Source organism: Pseudopodoces humilis, chromosome 1 (genome assembly GCF_049639895.1).
Source record: "Pseudopodoces humilis isolate 2021_Gansu_Grassland_sample_001 chromosome 1, ASM4963989v1, whole genome shotgun sequence".
Lineage (NCBI taxonomy): Eukaryota > Metazoa > Chordata > Aves > Passeriformes > Paridae > Pseudopodoces > Pseudopodoces humilis.
This window is the reverse complement of record NC_142200.1, coordinates 37,886,194-37,902,622: the sequence shown is the minus strand read 5'-3', so window position 1 is coordinate 37,902,622 and position 16,429 is coordinate 37,886,194. Positions and strand designations below refer to the sequence as shown.

Below are 16,429 nucleotides of genomic sequence, written 5' to 3'. Positions count from 1 at the left end.
GTATATATGTCTGTATATAAATGTTCTGGGGTGACTTTATGACACTGGTATGTATCTCCAATCGCCTGGTTTATGTTACATATTAAGTTCTGTACCTATATTCCACTCTTCCAAAGTGCTTATCCTTTTTGCAAAATACCTTGTTTGTGAGACACTATGTAAACCTACCCCTATTTTAGGTCAGGAAATTCTCTAGAACAGTAGAAACTGATCCAGCCTTCAAGAGTCCTGTGGACCAAAACAAAGTTTTCTGGCACATCCCACAAAGAGACCATATACCAACTAATTACTCATCAACAATACCACCAATATCATCCTTCCCTCTTTTCTTGTACTCTCCACATATTTAGTGGACTCCCATTTGAACAGGTGAATTGAAGTTCCTCACTTTTTTTATCCCTCCTCCAGTCTTTTTTTCTAAGGAGGTTTTCCACTTTGGATATTGCAGTTCTTTTCCAACAAATGTAGCTGCCTCTTTCCAAATCTAGGAAAAAGCAGATATCAGGACACTATTTCTTACATATGAAGTGATTCTTTAAGTGCTCTCTCCTCTTTGAATGGGAGCTGAAAATCTGACCCATTTAAATGGGCAGAATTACAGTCACACACAAATTAAAAGCAAAGAAACCTTTTCAATTATCTGAATGCTAAGGACCAAGCCACAATCCCTAAAATGTTGTTATAAATGTCATTGCAGATAAAATTATCTGAATCTAAAAGCATGAAAGAGGGCAGTCAGACATTTCATTGCCAATGTGGAAAAAATAAAGGTTGAATAAACTAGTATCATAGCTGTCTTTCAAGTCCTTGGCTCAGAAGCAAGGTTGGAAACAGATTTCTGCCTCTTGCTGCTGGTGGAGATAATTGCTACAGCAGGCTCTAACTGCTTCAAGTATTTTTATTTTATTTTTGGTGGAATTAACTTGGTATTCCTTTTTTTAGGAAATTTGAACACAGAAATTTCAGCTAGGCGCCTTATCAATTACTCCCATTGTCTGTTAAAGACTGACTAAATACCAGAGGGTAGAAATTACATACTTCCTGAAGGAAACACTTCAAACTAGCCCCTCACCTGGCTATTCTAGTGATATTTGCTCCTTCTGGATATACCACCCTTGACAGATGTGATTACTTGGAACTGACAGCTCTCTCTTAATTTGTTAAAAGCTCTCCAAAACACAGGTAGGACATTCTGCAATAACTGTAGCATGATTCAAATCAGTTTTGTAACTTTACTAGCTGTGCATGGTGCATTGTGTGAGTGTGCATTGTGTGTGCTTCAGGTTTAATCATTATGCCAGAAATACGCAGACAATAAATAATGCAAAGTGTGTTTTCTAGAATTAAGATAGAGATAACCTTCCATGTTAACCTTCCAACAAAAATTCACATTTCAGGGGAACAGTCATTAAAGACCATGTGCTCAACAGATTCCTCAGCTATCATGTGTCACCTTGCATTAATCCCTCAGCAAGCTGCCTTTACAGCAATACAGTTAATAGAGGTGATGCAGATACCTGCCCAGGGCGATGGCATCATCACCCAGGTTCCATAGCTGAGACCATGGCACCTTCTAGGTGTGAAGTTTATGGTGCCAAGAGGCAAAACTTGTTCAGCAAGAACCTGTTGAATTGCTGTTGGCTGTGTGTGCTGACAGTGTTGCTCTTGCTGCTCGTATTCTGGCTCTGTTGATTCTTCTCTCTGTGCCAAAGCTGGGTTTGCTGCCTCTGGACCCCAAGACACGGACAGGCGAAAGTGTAACAATATGTCTCAGGGTCCCTCCCTCCTGGGCAGGGACTGTGGAAGACTGCTCCACTACAAGTCCTGCAGAATGTTTTAATGTCTTAGATGTAGCTATGCACGACTTTGGATAAGGGGTGAAATCTCTCAACACAGCTGTACCAAGAAACCAGGTTTGTTTTAATCGAGCAGCAACTACCCAGCAGATTCAACACCGCAAGGCACCTTGGCGTAGAACTTCTGCCTTTGTCACGCCTTTGTCTTGAACATCTCTGTCACAATATCCGTAGTGTGATATTGCCAAGGGCAAAGAAAGAAGGTGTGATTTTTTCCACCTCTCTTCCCTAGACAGAGCTATATTTTCCTCAGCCATAGGCCATGGCCTACCTGTGAAGTTCTCACAGAACTTCAGGCTGTGAGCTTGGTCACCAAGAGGCCTGTCTCTTTGAAAGAGAAAATATCATCAAGCTGTAGACACCTAAGACTAGAGAGAAAGTTGTCATACAGTGAGTGGACAAAAGACCCTGCTTGTAGTGCTCTCTCACCTACTGAAGCATTGATAATGCATTTTTAAATGTCACCTGTGAGACAGTAATCCTGCATTTTTCTAGAATATCTGATAACTGTGGATCCAAACCCATTTCTCTTGATTGTCACAGCAAAGAAAAAGTCAGTGAGAGAAGCTATTTTGTTAAAATACTTATTTCACAAAGCCTATGGCTTTGAACAGCTGCTTAGCAAAGTATGCAGTCCACACCGGTGTCTTTGGAAGAACAACTTCCCCTAGGAAAGTTACCAAAAAAGAGGTACCTGCTTGGCTCCTTCCTAAAATGAAAACAGACCACCATGAACATCAGATTCCAAGCAGGTTCACATAGTTCCTGGGTGTGAATTCCAAATTCATAAAATAAAAATGGAGTTTGTATCTCAGCTACTGTTTTTTTGTTTGTTTTTCTTCTCAGTCCTGTTCAGATGATTTAATCATGTTAATTTTTCTTGGCACTATGTTCTCCATGTTTTGAAGCATTAGGAGACACCAAGATTTCTGCTACCACAGGAATATGATCTCACATAGAAAAGGAATACAGCAGGCAATAAAATACCATGGGTTGCCTTTGAATCACTATAACCATGATTATTAGGCCAATGCAGACATCCCAGCCAAATGTGGGACAGCAATTTTTTGGGAGAGACTATTTAAAATTTCAAGCAGTAGCCATGAGACCAACAATTCTTTTGTGGGAGCTGCCTGATATACCATCCAGCACTCAGACATTACGCTGTCACAGCTGAAATGCTCTTCCCTTTCAAGTTTATCTTCTTGTTTGGGTGCCACAGTGATCCTTCCATGAGTTTTCTTTCTGAGAGCAGAAGGAAAGACTCTTTCTTGGCATCAGGAAAGCAGTAAGTCAAGATCATTGTTATGCTGGAAGTAAGCCACCTTTTATCTCAAGACATTTATATCCCAGTTGAAGATCCAAACACTCACTCCATGCAGCCTCCAGAACACAGGGGAAGGATGTGTGCTGTTTGACCTCCAGGATACAACTCCACATCTGTCATGCCATCATAGGAGATGGGGGAGATAAAAACCACCACAGGACAGGCTGTAATCCTCCAGGCACATGATGTAATTTACCAGTGACCACAATATTCAATGTGGTAGCAGCACATTTATATAAAAGCCATTATTTGTGTACTCCTACTAGGACAGCTAGCAAGCAGAGATTTTCTGGTGAAGCTCTGTATGACATATTATGTATGCTCAGTCTAGTACAGAAATTGGTCTCTAAGAGATATGAATAGACTCATAACTAGTTTTTGCATATACTCAATGAGTCCAGTGAAGGGCTGCAGAGATAATTAAGACACTGGAGCACCTGCCATACAAGGAGAGGTTGAGATTTCTGGGACTGCTTAGTCTCGAGAAAAGGCTCAGCCCCAATGCGTATAAGTACCTAAAAGGAAGGTGTAAAAGACAAACTTAGACTCTTAGTGGTATCCTCTGAAAGGATATGAAAAAAAGTACATTCAATTTACACACAATTTTCATTTATTTGTTTTTAAAAAGATTGTGAACAAACACTAGAACAGGTTACCCAGGGAGATTGTAGAGTTTCCAACCTTTGAGATATACAAAACTTAAGTGAGCACAGGTCCTTGCCACTGATTCTGTGAAGTATTAAAATCCCTTGGAGACATAGTTATCTGGTACAGATTATAAGATAAAATCCTCCTAGGTCTGTGACAAACATGATCCTGCTGAGAATCCCCAAATCCCCCTGCCAGACTCACTGCTTCTAATTTTCTTCAGCAGAATGTGTTCACAAAGAGACTAAAACTGAAAAGCTACTTGCTCTCACTAGAGCTGGAGTTTGATTTTCCCCTTTGCTCTAGAACTCTGTGTATCTAGTATTTCATAGCCAGGAGGGAAAAGTATGTTCTGTTACTATAAAAAGGTGAGGAGGCTGAAGACACAGATACACCACGTAGTTATTAGTGGTAGAATTTGTGAACAGTGCCATGTGTGTATGGACTGCACATTGAGAATCTTTTTTTTACTTGGTTAACTTCTGTTTCCTGAGGTGTACTGTAAAATGAGTAAAACTTTTGAGGAAGAAAAGCTGAAGATCTGAAAGGAGATGGAAACAAGTATCTTCTTCATCAGTCTGAATTCTAGCTCTCATGAATCCATCATAAAGGTAAGGTGATTTTTAACGTACTTGTTTTACTCAGTGTTTCTTGCTCATCAGTAGTAAAACAGTGCTATGCGAACCTTTCTCTGCTAATTGCTATTTACTAATTGTATAGACAAGGGAAATGAAGGTAGTTATTGGGCCATCATTTAAAGGAAAAGACTCCCCATTAAAAAAGTCCTCCTTTTCTCCATACTGTTTCAGTTGCTGTACCAATTGCTAGCAGAGAACCGTGACATGAAGTGGACTTGGCATGTACAGAAGTGACATACACATAAGCTTCCTTTTTCTTGCTTTGGATTACAAAAAGTCAAGGTAGCTTTCTAAGCATCCATTGTCAAAAAGGGCAATGCGTCTTCGGCATATGCTCAAAATAAATTGAGTCCTAAGAGTAAAGGGAAAGTAAAACAAGTCTCTGTAGACACAAGGCAACCTGTCACCCAACTCAGAGAAGCTAAACACTATGCTGTTACTCAAAGGACAGCTGTAATGATACCATTCAGCTCTGCCACCATCACTGCCTTCTGAAATAATCCCAAGAGAAACCCCTATTATACAAGACAATACCCTTTCTTATAGTAGTTCGTTGTCTTGTTGACAAGACATTGAATAGCCCACCTAGACTGGAAGTCTCATGCTTTATAAATACAAGTTTATTCTTCCCAGGAGATGACAATTAAAAATAGTTCTTAAAATACTGTACTTAAAAGATACAAAGACTTCTGTTACAAAGTTGCAGTCATGGTATTAGTTTTTAAAATAAATTAGGCACAAAGTAGATTAGCAACACAAATGCTTAATTTACATATCTTTCCTTGTCCCTGCCCCAACATCCATTGTCATCTGTATGTTGAGAGATCACACCTCCAAAGTTAATAAGTGTAATTTTATTTTTTTTAACAACACAGTGCATATTTTTATCTCACAAAACTTTCATTTGTAAGAGTTAGAATCTGTTGTTTGAGGAAATTCTTGAATTTCTCTCTTACCAGGGAATGGTCATGGCACCAGCAGTACAGCCCATCCTCGTGGTTCACTGAATGGCAACAAGAAGTCAGATCCACTCCAAGTTTTTCTGGCTACCTGCTAAATATTTGTGATTTCTCGGTCTTTTCTTCCCCCCAGAGTTGCCAATTATTGGTTTGTGATGCAGGATCCCATTTAAGGCATTATAAACCAAAGCAACTAAATTCAATTAATGTATTTCCATAATGGGGTGAAAACAATTTGCTGCACTAAAAAAAATAGTTCAGATGAAAGCTGTTGATTGGCAGTTAAAAAGCAACTCTTCAAAATCTTGTTGCTGTTGAGAAATGAGGCACCCAAAGTTCACAGCTGCTAGTGAAGCAAACTTTTCCCACCACCACCTTTAACAACATTCACTTTAAAGCTGCTGGTGTCTGAATTTTGTGCTTTTTCACTCGTTCTTTGGTCGACCTTTGAAGGTATTCATGATATCAAAGGCTCCAAAGTAGTCTAACAGGAGAACAGCTGCTTTCACTGGTAGGAAGCTGTAAGGTAGGGATAAGGAAGAAAAAGATAAAAAGGAACAAACAGACATCAGAAGAGTTGTACATTTTTATCACAGAATTAGTTTAACCTGGCTAATACTGGCAAAGGCTGTATATAGACCCACTGGTCATCTCCAAATATCATTTACATTTGGCAGCCTGAGTTTTTAGTTAGATCAGTATTCCAACCTGGCTTGCAACAGAGTCAAAAGTGCCCAAATGCTGGAGCAAGACACCAGATGGGTTTACAGTTGGGCTCAATGATCTTAGAGGTCTTTTCCAACTAATAATTCTCTGACATGCAGTAATGGAGAAGAAGGCCCGGTCTCTATAACCCCCAGTAAAACTGCACCCCAACAGAGTCAGCAAGGCACATTTAGACATTTCTGTCATTGTTCTGTGGCCCAAGGATAGACTGAACCCATAGAAACAAACAAAAAAAACTTTCAAAAATGTGCATAGCTTAATGAAAATTCACACCAATAAGTAGAAACCTCTTTTATACTTTAAGCATCCCTGGACAGAAGGAGAGGGGAAAAGAAACATAACTTACCTTTTCAAAAAATGTAAAGTATAAATGATGCGTGGTATGAACAATACTTCTTGGTTCTGCCGAACAGCACTGATTATCCTCTCAGCCACATACTCTGGATCCAGAACAGGAGCCAGACGTGGCCATCTGGAAAAGAAAATATTTACAGCTATAATACAAATTGCTTTGGATTCACGTTTTATTCAAAAAATATCTCAATTTTACAGTTATTCAACTAAAAAAAGAAATAAATACCACAAGTCCTATGAACAACAGAATCTTCATTAGTTAGAGTGAGTGTCTCTCATAAGACAAAACCAGAGACCTTCATATTAAGACACACCAGACTTTTATTTGGCTTATAAACTCTGCCATTATATGTGCATGCTAAGCAAAGCTCTGCTATCAATTTCAGGAGGAGAATGGGGGTTTAGAAACCAGAGAGGACAAATGGAGCTTTGGACAAATGGACAAATATGGCTTCTGCAGAGGAAAGGACACCAATTATGCTTCACATTTTAGCTTAAATGAACAGTAAAGTACCTAGGCCTTTTATGTTGCATAGTCACTGGACAGCTATCTAATCTCTAATAACACCCATCTGAACTCTAAGAATAGTACAGGCAGAAAAAAAGCCCAGCTCATTATTTTCATAAAGGAAATAGGGGCTTATAACATGCTAAAATTGTAACTTTCATAAAAACCTCACAGGAGTTTACTCACTTGGATTTAACACCATCAAACATTCCTGTGTTTATAGCGAAAGGACATACAATTGTGGTTTTAACACCAGTTTTTCTCAAAGCTCTCATCTCCATATCAATTGATTCAGCAAAACCGATTGCTGCAAATTTACTTGCACAGTAATCTGTAAAATAAAACATTAATTGCAGATAAATATTTAAATTTACAAATTAAACTTTACATCAGAATAGGAATGGTTTTCAGGATTAGATGAAAATTTGCTTTTGATGTGATTTGTTCATTTTCTTTCCCCTCCTAAATCAACTAGATGTTCTAGTTGTTCTAGACTGGCAGACAGAGGGTTTCTCATGACATCCCTGCTATCACTTTTCCACTCTCTAATGAACAATGGTAAATGAAATTATTTTTTCATACCATTTTTTCTTTAAATCCGTGCACTCACTTATTACGCCTCAAACTCACATTGTCAAGACTCTCTAAGGTGGTTTTAACTTGAAACTCAGTTTGTACTTATTATCATTCCCTTGGAGCTAGATTTCTTTTACTGCTAGGCCACCTTGTTTCATATTCTTCCTCTTTGTATACATGTTCCAGAAATGCCTTCTGAGCTTCCTCTAAATCTAAAGTGCCCTCTTCCCTATCAGAAACCCACAAATAAATTTTAACAGCATTGAGGTTCTCAGAATCCAAAGTTCTATATGGCATCTAGATCCTTCTGCCTTGACAGAAAAACCTGTTTCACAGCACTGCTAAGCTTCTGGAAAATGTTTTGCAAAGAAATCAGTTTGGCTTTGTTTTCCCCCATGGATATTGACTACAGAGTTTAAAATGAAACTAATTACCTCAATTTATATCAGCTTTAATACACTACCTGAAACCTGATTGGCTCCACACAGTCCTGCACAGCTTGTTATGCTAACCAAGTGTCCATGGTTAGCGGCAATCATTGCTGGGAGGAAGGCTTTGTAAGTCTGCAAAGTAAATCAGAGCTGCAGTGTAACATTTCACTAAGTAAGCTACATGCCACAACATTTTGAAGGTGTTTGCTGGTTTTAAAGAAATTCTCCCAACAGTTTAAATAAGCTTTCCCCCTTCCATTATGGAAGGGATGTGTCTGTGTATGTATGTGGAGCTTGTTGTTTGAATTCTAACCTCCAATAATTTAAATGGGGAGTTTCCACCCCACCAGTACTACCCCAGATGGTAACTTGATGAAAGCTAAATAAGCTAGTCATGAAGTTTCTTTCAAATTAGAATTAAGTGTTCACTGAAAATTTTGTGAAATGGCAAAGATTTTAATTTCATGTTTTCCTCCTATTAAATTCTTCTATTAAATTAATTAAATCTTTGTGATTAAATTTATTTCTAAATAAACTGAAACATGATTGAATATTTTCTTTACAATTCTTTATGCTAGGAACACCATATAGGTGACCTGTCTCCACTGGAAGGAAGAAAAAGCACACCAGGTTACTCATCCTGGACAAAAGCTCCACTTAGTATTAAGAGGATTATCAGAACATGTGGTGTTTCTTACTGAAATTATCACAGCCACAGAACAACTGGAACACCAATGGAACAGAAGAACTGAAGTAGAATTGAACACTTCTCTGTTACTAGGGGCAGCAATTATTAGGGTGGGACTGTTTCTTGTCAATTAATAATGAGACTGTAACATATGACTAGCCTCAGAATTTATCAGATGGTAGACTTTAGTTCTTAAGAGAATTTCTAAATGTGAACTGCTTCTACCTGCCTACACTAGAGATTCACAAAGGATCCATTCTTCCATGCTTTTTAAAAATTTTACAGACTCCAGAGCAAAGTAAGTGACTTCTTGATAATTTCTGACTGAACTTCCAAAGAGCTCTATATCCTTCCATGTTTTCCTTAATTCCAAAAGGCAAAATTAACATTAAAAACATTTTAAAGGTATGTCTTAGTATGTATATGCAAAATACAGGTATTACCCAGAAGTGTGCCATTGTGTTCACTTCCATGGTTTTTTCTAGAAGTGAATCTGGAGAATCAAGAAATCTCTTCCCGATTACAATACCAGCATTGTTGATTAGGATGCTGACATCGCCAACTTCTTTTTTAACCTAAAACAAAAAGCGTGAAGATAGTGTGCAATAAACACAAAACATTCTTTTCAAGTATTATATATGAAAACAAAAGAAATATTACACATTTAAATAAGTTGAACTTATGCTTGTTATGCATCCAAACACCTCAGTTGCTTGCACAGTCTCACCTGATGCCTTTTTAAAGGGGAGCTCTTAAATGGATTTTCTTCAGATTTGTGGAGCCCAACAGCTCCACACAAGCTACTGGTTTCAGCACCTCTATTTCTGAGGTCAAATGTTTCAGATAAGTCTTTAATGTAGAAAGCTTAACTAATACAACAAGTATTTTGTTACAGTAAACACATCTTAAAACTAAAGAACAATTCTGGACTAGAATCTGGTACACTCTACCCCAGAAATTAAGTTGGCTAAAAAATAATACCTATACATTTAATTCAGTAAGATGAAATATAGTTTTCATTTTAGCTCTGGACTGAGAACATTCATGAACAGACTCATTTGAGAGAACAACTGTAGGCCAGCAGATAGCAAGATATTGTGTCAGCTCTCCAAAGGAGAATGAAAATATTTAATATCGAATTTGAAGTACAGGTCATTGATCTGAGCAATCTGGGAAAAATGAAATGGGTATAACAGTGAAGAATTAAAGAGTAATTTATCATCTATCTTTTATTCTAACTTCCCCATCTTCCTTAAACTTGCTCCAATCTTGTCTGGTTTTTTTTAACTAAGCTTTACAAGTTGGATACTTCTGGAACAGGGACATTAGAAATAAATTTTAAGCTATAGGTTTTAATAGCCAAAAGACTGTCCCTCATCCTTTTGGTACAGGAAAGAAACAATGACCTGATACATGCAGAGCCTTTAGGTTTTCTTCCCACCAAAGTAACTTTTTCATGATGTCTCTGTGTGGCTGATGAAGCACATACTAAAGATTCACATACACTTCATTTTGGCTTTAAGACTGTTCTGTTGTGAGCAAAGTTTTCAAACGTATCCTGAGCTGCCAGCATGAGTTTAGTTCATCACAGTCTTGAAAACTCCAAGTCTAAAGCATAAAGCTGAATCACCAGAAGGGGAAAAAGGACCTGGAACCACGCTGTCATATCTTGCAAAGGCTGATGCTGAGCACTAAGAACCAAAGTCTACTACACTGCATGAAGGAAACAGAGGCACTGAACACCACCTAATACTAAAGTCTTTTTGTAACTGGTAAGATTGTATGATTCTATATCATCAGCAGGACATGCCATTTCTGCAATAATGGTAGTAGGGTGTTCTCTTCTATGCAGATCAGCATGAGGATTATTAGTGAATCTGACAGTTGCTGAACTGCTGACAGAAGGTTATAAGTGAGGGACCATTAACTGGACCCTACTACAACTTCTTTGTCCTGCCTAACGCTGTTTGCATCATCCTGAACCACTGTCACACATATCTGCACCCTGTTCTCTGTTTTTTTAAATTTGGCCAGTATGGCTCAGGCACTGCTTTTCTCTATGGGCCCATGAGGACTCAATTCAAGTCCTCAAAACTAAATATGAATTTTAATCTGCTTCATTCCAGTATTCTTCACACTACAATACTCCTCCTCCAGTCCTCCCAGTTCAGCAGGAAGCTACAGGCCTGTGGAGAGATGTGCAGCTTCTCTGCAAGGACAGCAGATGTCCAGCTCAGCTGGTGTAACAGAGCTGCGAGGGCGACCAAGGCTGATCAGCGTTACTGGAATACAAAACCAATAGCACCAGCCTCTAACAAGCTGCAATTCATGCACAAGCTTCACATATCAGAAAGCTTGTCATAGTAGTTTTTGCACTGATAGAAAAAGACAGAAGGCTAGAGCTTCTTAAAGATCACCAAAACATTGTTTCAGCCAACAGATGTTTCTGAAGACAGCTGAACTTTTTTTTAAAAAAAATTCATCGCTAAGCAAGACTCACTGTGGAAACCTCTTAGTTCAACAGTTAAATTTAGCAAATTTTAAGCAAATGAGAGCGGGTTTTTACACTTGAAACTGTTTAACAATTTTAGCTTTTGGCAATACTGCTAGTCTGTCCAAATTAACTAACAACATGCTATGTTTACAAAGCTCTGCAGCAATGAAGGAAAGAAATATTTAAGACATCAAGATACATTTATTAATTCAGATAAAGTAAGTCTCCAAAAATCTCTTCACAGCAATGGAATTATTTGAAAATTGCCTAAGCAGTTAATCCGTTTTACAATGTATGGTCTTTTGGTAAAAGGCTGCCAGAACTTGAAATACTGCTTTAGCTTCAATAAATTGATTTTCCGCACTTCACGATTAAGTGCCTGCTCAGTAATTGAATGAATGAATGAGAAGCTACCCAGTTAAAATGAGCTACTGAAAAAGAGAGCCGGCTCTTTCTGTTTTTTAAGGAATAGAGATACACAAGTCAACTCTAAAAAACAGAATTCCTGAAATAGATATGAAGCCAAATACATTCAGGATCAATTAACTTAAATCTCTCACTTTGAATTCACTGGAAAACTTAATAATGCATCTTACACCCATGCTTGCACTTATCTTGGAATAATGTCAAAGCCACAAATAAGATACTTTACCTGGTCAGCTACTCTGTAGATATCCTGTCTTTTGCTACAGTCACAGATGTAAGAGTGTACTCTTCCTGCCCCATTTTCTCTGGCCAGTCTAACGGCACAGTTGAGCCCTTCTTGATTAATATCCCAGAGGACCACTGTGGCTCCAAGGCTGGCAAACTTTATCGCCAAGACTCTTCCAATGCCACTTCCTGCTCCTGTAATTAATACGATTTCACCACTAACATTCTTCTTTCGTCCAGGAACAACCAAGAACACCAGTGACTCCAGTAAATAATAAACAAAAAGTACAATGCATCTTAATGTTTCCAGGAAGAAGTTCATCTTCAGACTGTTTCTTCAGATACCTGATAAAAAACCCAAAACATTTACCAGATAGGGTAAACCACAGAGAAAATGCAAATATCAACATTGCAAAAACATTTTCAGATCCATTCTAAATATTTTCTCTAGCCTGCTTTTGAGTGTTGTTTCAAAAAAATATATAGGTTTACACCTGCATATCTAATCCATTTGTCCTTTTTCTGACTCATTTCAGGCTGCTTCCACTTTCCTCCAGGATGCAATACACAATTCATTTACCATTCAGCAGCAGTGGAAACACCTGCCCTCATCTGCTTTAAAAATGGCCCATCCCTCATGTCATAGGTTTTGTTCTCTGGTCTGACAGAATGTGGACAAAAATCTAAAATAAATACACCCTACTACTAATAAAAAATCTGCCCATTGAGCATCTTAAACAGAAATGCATGACAATTACAACTCAAAACTTATGGTTTGATGAAAGCACTTTAGTGCCCACAAACTAGTCCTATAGGTCAGGAAAAATTCTGCTTTTACGACTTTGTAGGCACTACTTGTCACCATGAAATCATATGCAAACTACTCACAGTCCCAACTGTGCTGAAAAAACATAAGAAGCTTCAGAGGATAATGTGCTTATAAATCTCCAAAGCACACCAGATAAATAACTGTCTGTTACTACTGACTTTTCAGTTACCTGTACTACCATTATTGAGGAGAGCCCACTTTTGCAGTTGAACACATTTAAGAATGCACTGCAAAGCTGTAGAGTTTCTTCTCTTCACCTCCCTGCATTAAGCAAATGTCATAGGCTTGAATCATACCATCTCAGGTATGTGCTTAACCTCACAATCTGTACACATTCCAGTAGTGCTGACACCAAGCAGGCTTTTAAATCCTTGGAGGAATGTTATTTTATTTTCCAGTGTATAAAAGCTGTGCAAGAAATTCATCCTTCGTCAAAACAGGTTTTAATCTTTGACTAACAACATTATGAAGCAATAACATCTTTCTCAGCTAAGAGCATGCTGGCACTTACACTTCAACCTTTAGCACTACATGCCCAGACTGATTACATCTCTCAGTTAACTTTGCTATCTATGTGTATAGGTAATCATGTTTGACAAGTGCCAGGAGATAGGTCACTTAGATCCCTGCTACTCTGAGCAAAGTTCATGAAATTTAGCATGTGAACGTACACGTGTCACCACGAGTTTCAGGTTTTCTGCATGGGAAACTAGGCCAGTCTTGAAAAGAAACAGGTCTCTGTTAAAGCAGAGCTAGATATTTCAGAAAGTCTTCTGGCAGAAACATTGGGACAGCTTAAAACTGTTCTGATAACAGAAAAATATTTGCCAAAGATATAGTGGGTAGGCAAACAAGTTCTTTCTGGAAAAGTCATGTGGTGAATGCTTTCTATTGAGTACTTTCTATTTTTCATTCTCATTAAAATGTGACAAAATGTGTGCAGAGGCAGTAACACCAGTAAGAAATGAAACAAGTATCAAAACAGCACTGGAACATTTTTCTAGAGCCAATATTGGCGTTTCCTGTAATAAGGTTCTCTTATCTATAGAGCTATTATGGTTCTAAGCAAAAATGGAGTTATAAAGGAAAAATGTTATTAAATTTCCTGTACACAAAAAAAAGTGCAAGATTTTGTAACCACAAGTTTTTTGTTGAGTCTAAAAAGAGAAGCAACAATTCTTTAAAATAAATGTAGTTGCTGCATTTAACTTTACTGCACTAATTTAATGCACTTAACATAAAACTCTCCATTTGCATGAAAGGGGACTGGTATCTCTGGCATAGAGAAGGGTGCTAAAGTTAATCCCTGTAGAAAACCAAGCAAGACAATTGCCTTCAGAGGCAATATACAATTTGACCTAAATTCAGTTTAAAATTTATGACAGTAATTCTTTAAGTAAAATATTAATGTATTAGGCTTGTATAGGTCAGAAGCACATTAGATCTTTCAGAAAAGTATGACTTTCCATTTAATGAAGCAGAGTTTATGGATACAGACCACAGGAGACTTCCTGTTAGAAGACCAACTCTGCATCCTTCAATGAGATGCTTAATCTCCACAGACACATCTCTCCCCTAACCCAGACTTGACTGGGTCTCCATTCTCACTCAATTCATTAGTATTGATAATTACACCAACTACTGTAATCAAGCATATCCATACAGACATATTTGCCACTCACTTGGCCGATTTTGGCTTCTCAACTAAAGTGAGCAGAGATATATATTTACAGGTGAATTAATCAAAGGGCCTTTGGTACATATAAGATCTCAGATCACTTCTCATGCCTTGTATTGTTTTTTAGTATGCCTGTGTCCACACAGACGTAAGTGTGGAGGGCTTTTATTGGGTAGAGAAGTGTCAGACGTTCTACAATGTTTTATCTGCTCCTGAAATCTTTCTGATAACTTGGCCAGCAAAGGTTTGTCGGTACATGTGCCAACACTCACCACCGACAGGCTCTTGCAGACCTGACAGGGTCTTAAAGACCACCATCCCTGCTCACGAATCACAGGGATTGAGGCTGGCAGCTGACTGGCACATCACCTTTGCTAGTCGAAGGACTAAAGGTTGATCTCACAATCACCTGAGCAGCGTTTGGCAAGGATGAATTTTTCTTACTGTACCGGGAGAGTTACGATCCCACAAAAATATAGCAGTCCTGTAGCCAAGGCTGCCCAAGTGCAGCAGTAGAATCCTCAGCCCCCGGAGGACGCTGGATAACCTTACTGTCACCTGGCACAGAGCGCCTACCAACCCAATCAGCATCCTAAGTAACCCCACAGGCAGCGTTCAGCTGCAGTGACCGGCTCACCACCTCCCCTTCGGGCCGCCTTCCCAGGACGCTGCCCCGCAGCTCCCGGCTGCCCACGGCCCTCGATCCTCCTCCCGAGCTCCCGCACACCGTGACCCGTCCCGGCGCCCGCCGGCCCACAGCGCCCCGGCACCGGGGGTACCTTCGCCTGCCGGCCTGCAGGACGGGCAGGGAACCTCCGCCTCCCGGAGCGGCGCAGCGGCTCTGGGGCGGGCGGGCACGGAGGGAGCAGGGAGCACAGCAGGGCGGAGCGGAGCAGCCCTGCCTCTATCAGGCAGCCCGCCCCGGCGCGGGGCTGAGCGGATGCCCGGGGGCGGGTCGCCATGGCACGGCAGGACCCGGCACGGCACGGCAGAACCCGGCACGGCACGGCAGGACCCGGCACGGTACGGGAGGGTATGGCCGGTGTCCGCTCGGCAGCGGCAGAACGCCGAGCTGGGGGCTGCAGCTGCCGCGGCGCTGTCCGCGCTCCGCCCGGGGCTGCCGGCCGCCGGGATGGGATTCAGCCGGGCGGGGGGAGCGGGACGCCACGGAGCTGCGGGGTCCTCCCCGGGAAGGAGAACGGAAGGAGAGCCGCGGCCCTGGGCGGCCGTGAGGACGCTTTGCTCCGTGGGCTCTTCGCTGAGGCCGGAGTAAGGTCAAAAGCTCAAAGGACGGAGCAGTTTGTTGGGCGGAGGCCATCGGGACAACTCCCCAACTCCCCCGCACTTTCCCTGGGTTTTTGTTGCTGTTTGTTGGGGTTGTGGTGGTTATTTTTGTTTTGTTGTTTTTGTTTGTTTTTGTTTGTGGCTTTTTGTTTGTTTAAAAAACTGTTTATAGACATGAGGTGGTTGTGACTCCGTGGTGACACCTGTACCTAAAGGTGTGGTTGATGTAAAGAGGTCACCTGGCCTGTGTGAAGCCATGCTGGATGGAAGGGGCTTTTCTTCATTTACTGCTATATATACATAATTCCCTTATGGCAGCATTGTTTTGGAAGGCTTTTTTAACCATGTGCTCATCCTTAGGCAGCAGAACTCTGAAATTGTAAGTTGCTGAGCATTCACAACTTCAAGGAAAGTTTGTATGATGAGTGCTTAGTACCACCAGAAAAATATGACTGAAGACATTCGCTTGGCAAATCATTATAACAATTATTAATATGCCTGTATTAAAGCAGTACATTCAGGAGGCTAATGACAGTCAAACAGTGAAACTGGCTGCTGCTTTCTTTTTGTGGATTGTATTGTTTAAAGTGGGTCACTTAAAAAAGTGTAAAAACCCCACCCCATTTATTTAATTTCAAAAAGATTTTAAACATGTGCTTTGCACTAATACTTGGAAATTAATAGCATTTAACAGTGAGAGTGACCTAATGATTGGAGTTGGAGGCTAGAAAGTGGGAGACACATCCCCTTTCCCTACCTTGTATGAAGATTTTGGGCATGTA

At 40.0% G+C, this 16,429-nt stretch overlaps 1 protein-coding gene and 1 long non-coding RNA gene across 3 annotated transcripts; one reads left to right on the top strand and one right to left on the bottom strand.

The window, feature by feature from the left end:
• Positions 1-4,314: 4,314 nt before the first annotated feature.
• On the top strand, positions 4,315-11,411 carry LOC148185057 (uncharacterized). The gene is made up of 3 exons (XR_015773952.1): positions 4,315-4,442; positions 8,602-9,009; positions 10,838-11,411. It is a non-coding gene; the product is annotated as an uncharacterized LOC148185057 (long non-coding RNA).
• LOC102105535 (epidermal retinol dehydrogenase 2-like) lies at positions 5,069-15,234 on the bottom strand. Of its 2 annotated transcripts, none has more exons than XM_005517424.3 (7): positions 15,143-15,234; positions 11,858-12,201; positions 9,155-9,286; positions 8,056-8,155; positions 7,203-7,347; positions 6,501-6,626; positions 5,069-5,947 (listed from the first exon to the last, which is right to left on the bottom strand). In XM_005517424.3, exons 2-7 carry the CDS (start codon positions 12,176-12,178, stop codon positions 5,854-5,856), a joined length of 918 nt encoding a protein of 305 aa, XP_005517481.1. In that variant the 5' UTR covers positions 12,179-12,201; positions 15,143-15,234; the 3' UTR covers positions 5,069-5,853. The 2 variants fall into 2 exon arrangements, with proteins under 2 accessions (XP_005517481.1, XP_014113652.1); XM_014258177.2 differs by lacking the exon at positions 15,143-15,234 and adding an exon at positions 15,001-15,071.
• Between the last annotated feature and the right edge of the window lie 1,195 nt (positions 15,235-16,429).

What these genes read in the sequence shown, in the direction of transcription:
- LOC102105535 (XM_005517424.3), bottom strand. Translation starts at nt 12,178, where the DNA reads ATGAACTTCTTCCTGGAAACATTAAGATGCATTGTACTTTTTGTTTAT. An exon ending in TTTGATGGTGTTAAATCCAA is followed by an intron (nt 6,627 to 7,202) that starts GTGAGTAAACTC and finishes TTTCTTTTCCAG; the next exon opens with ATGGCCACGTCTGGCTCCTG. An exon ending in ACTTTACATTTTTTGAAAAG is followed by an intron (nt 5,948 to 6,500) that starts GTAAGTTATGTT and finishes CCTACCTTACAG; the next exon opens with CTTCCTACCAGTGAAAGCAG.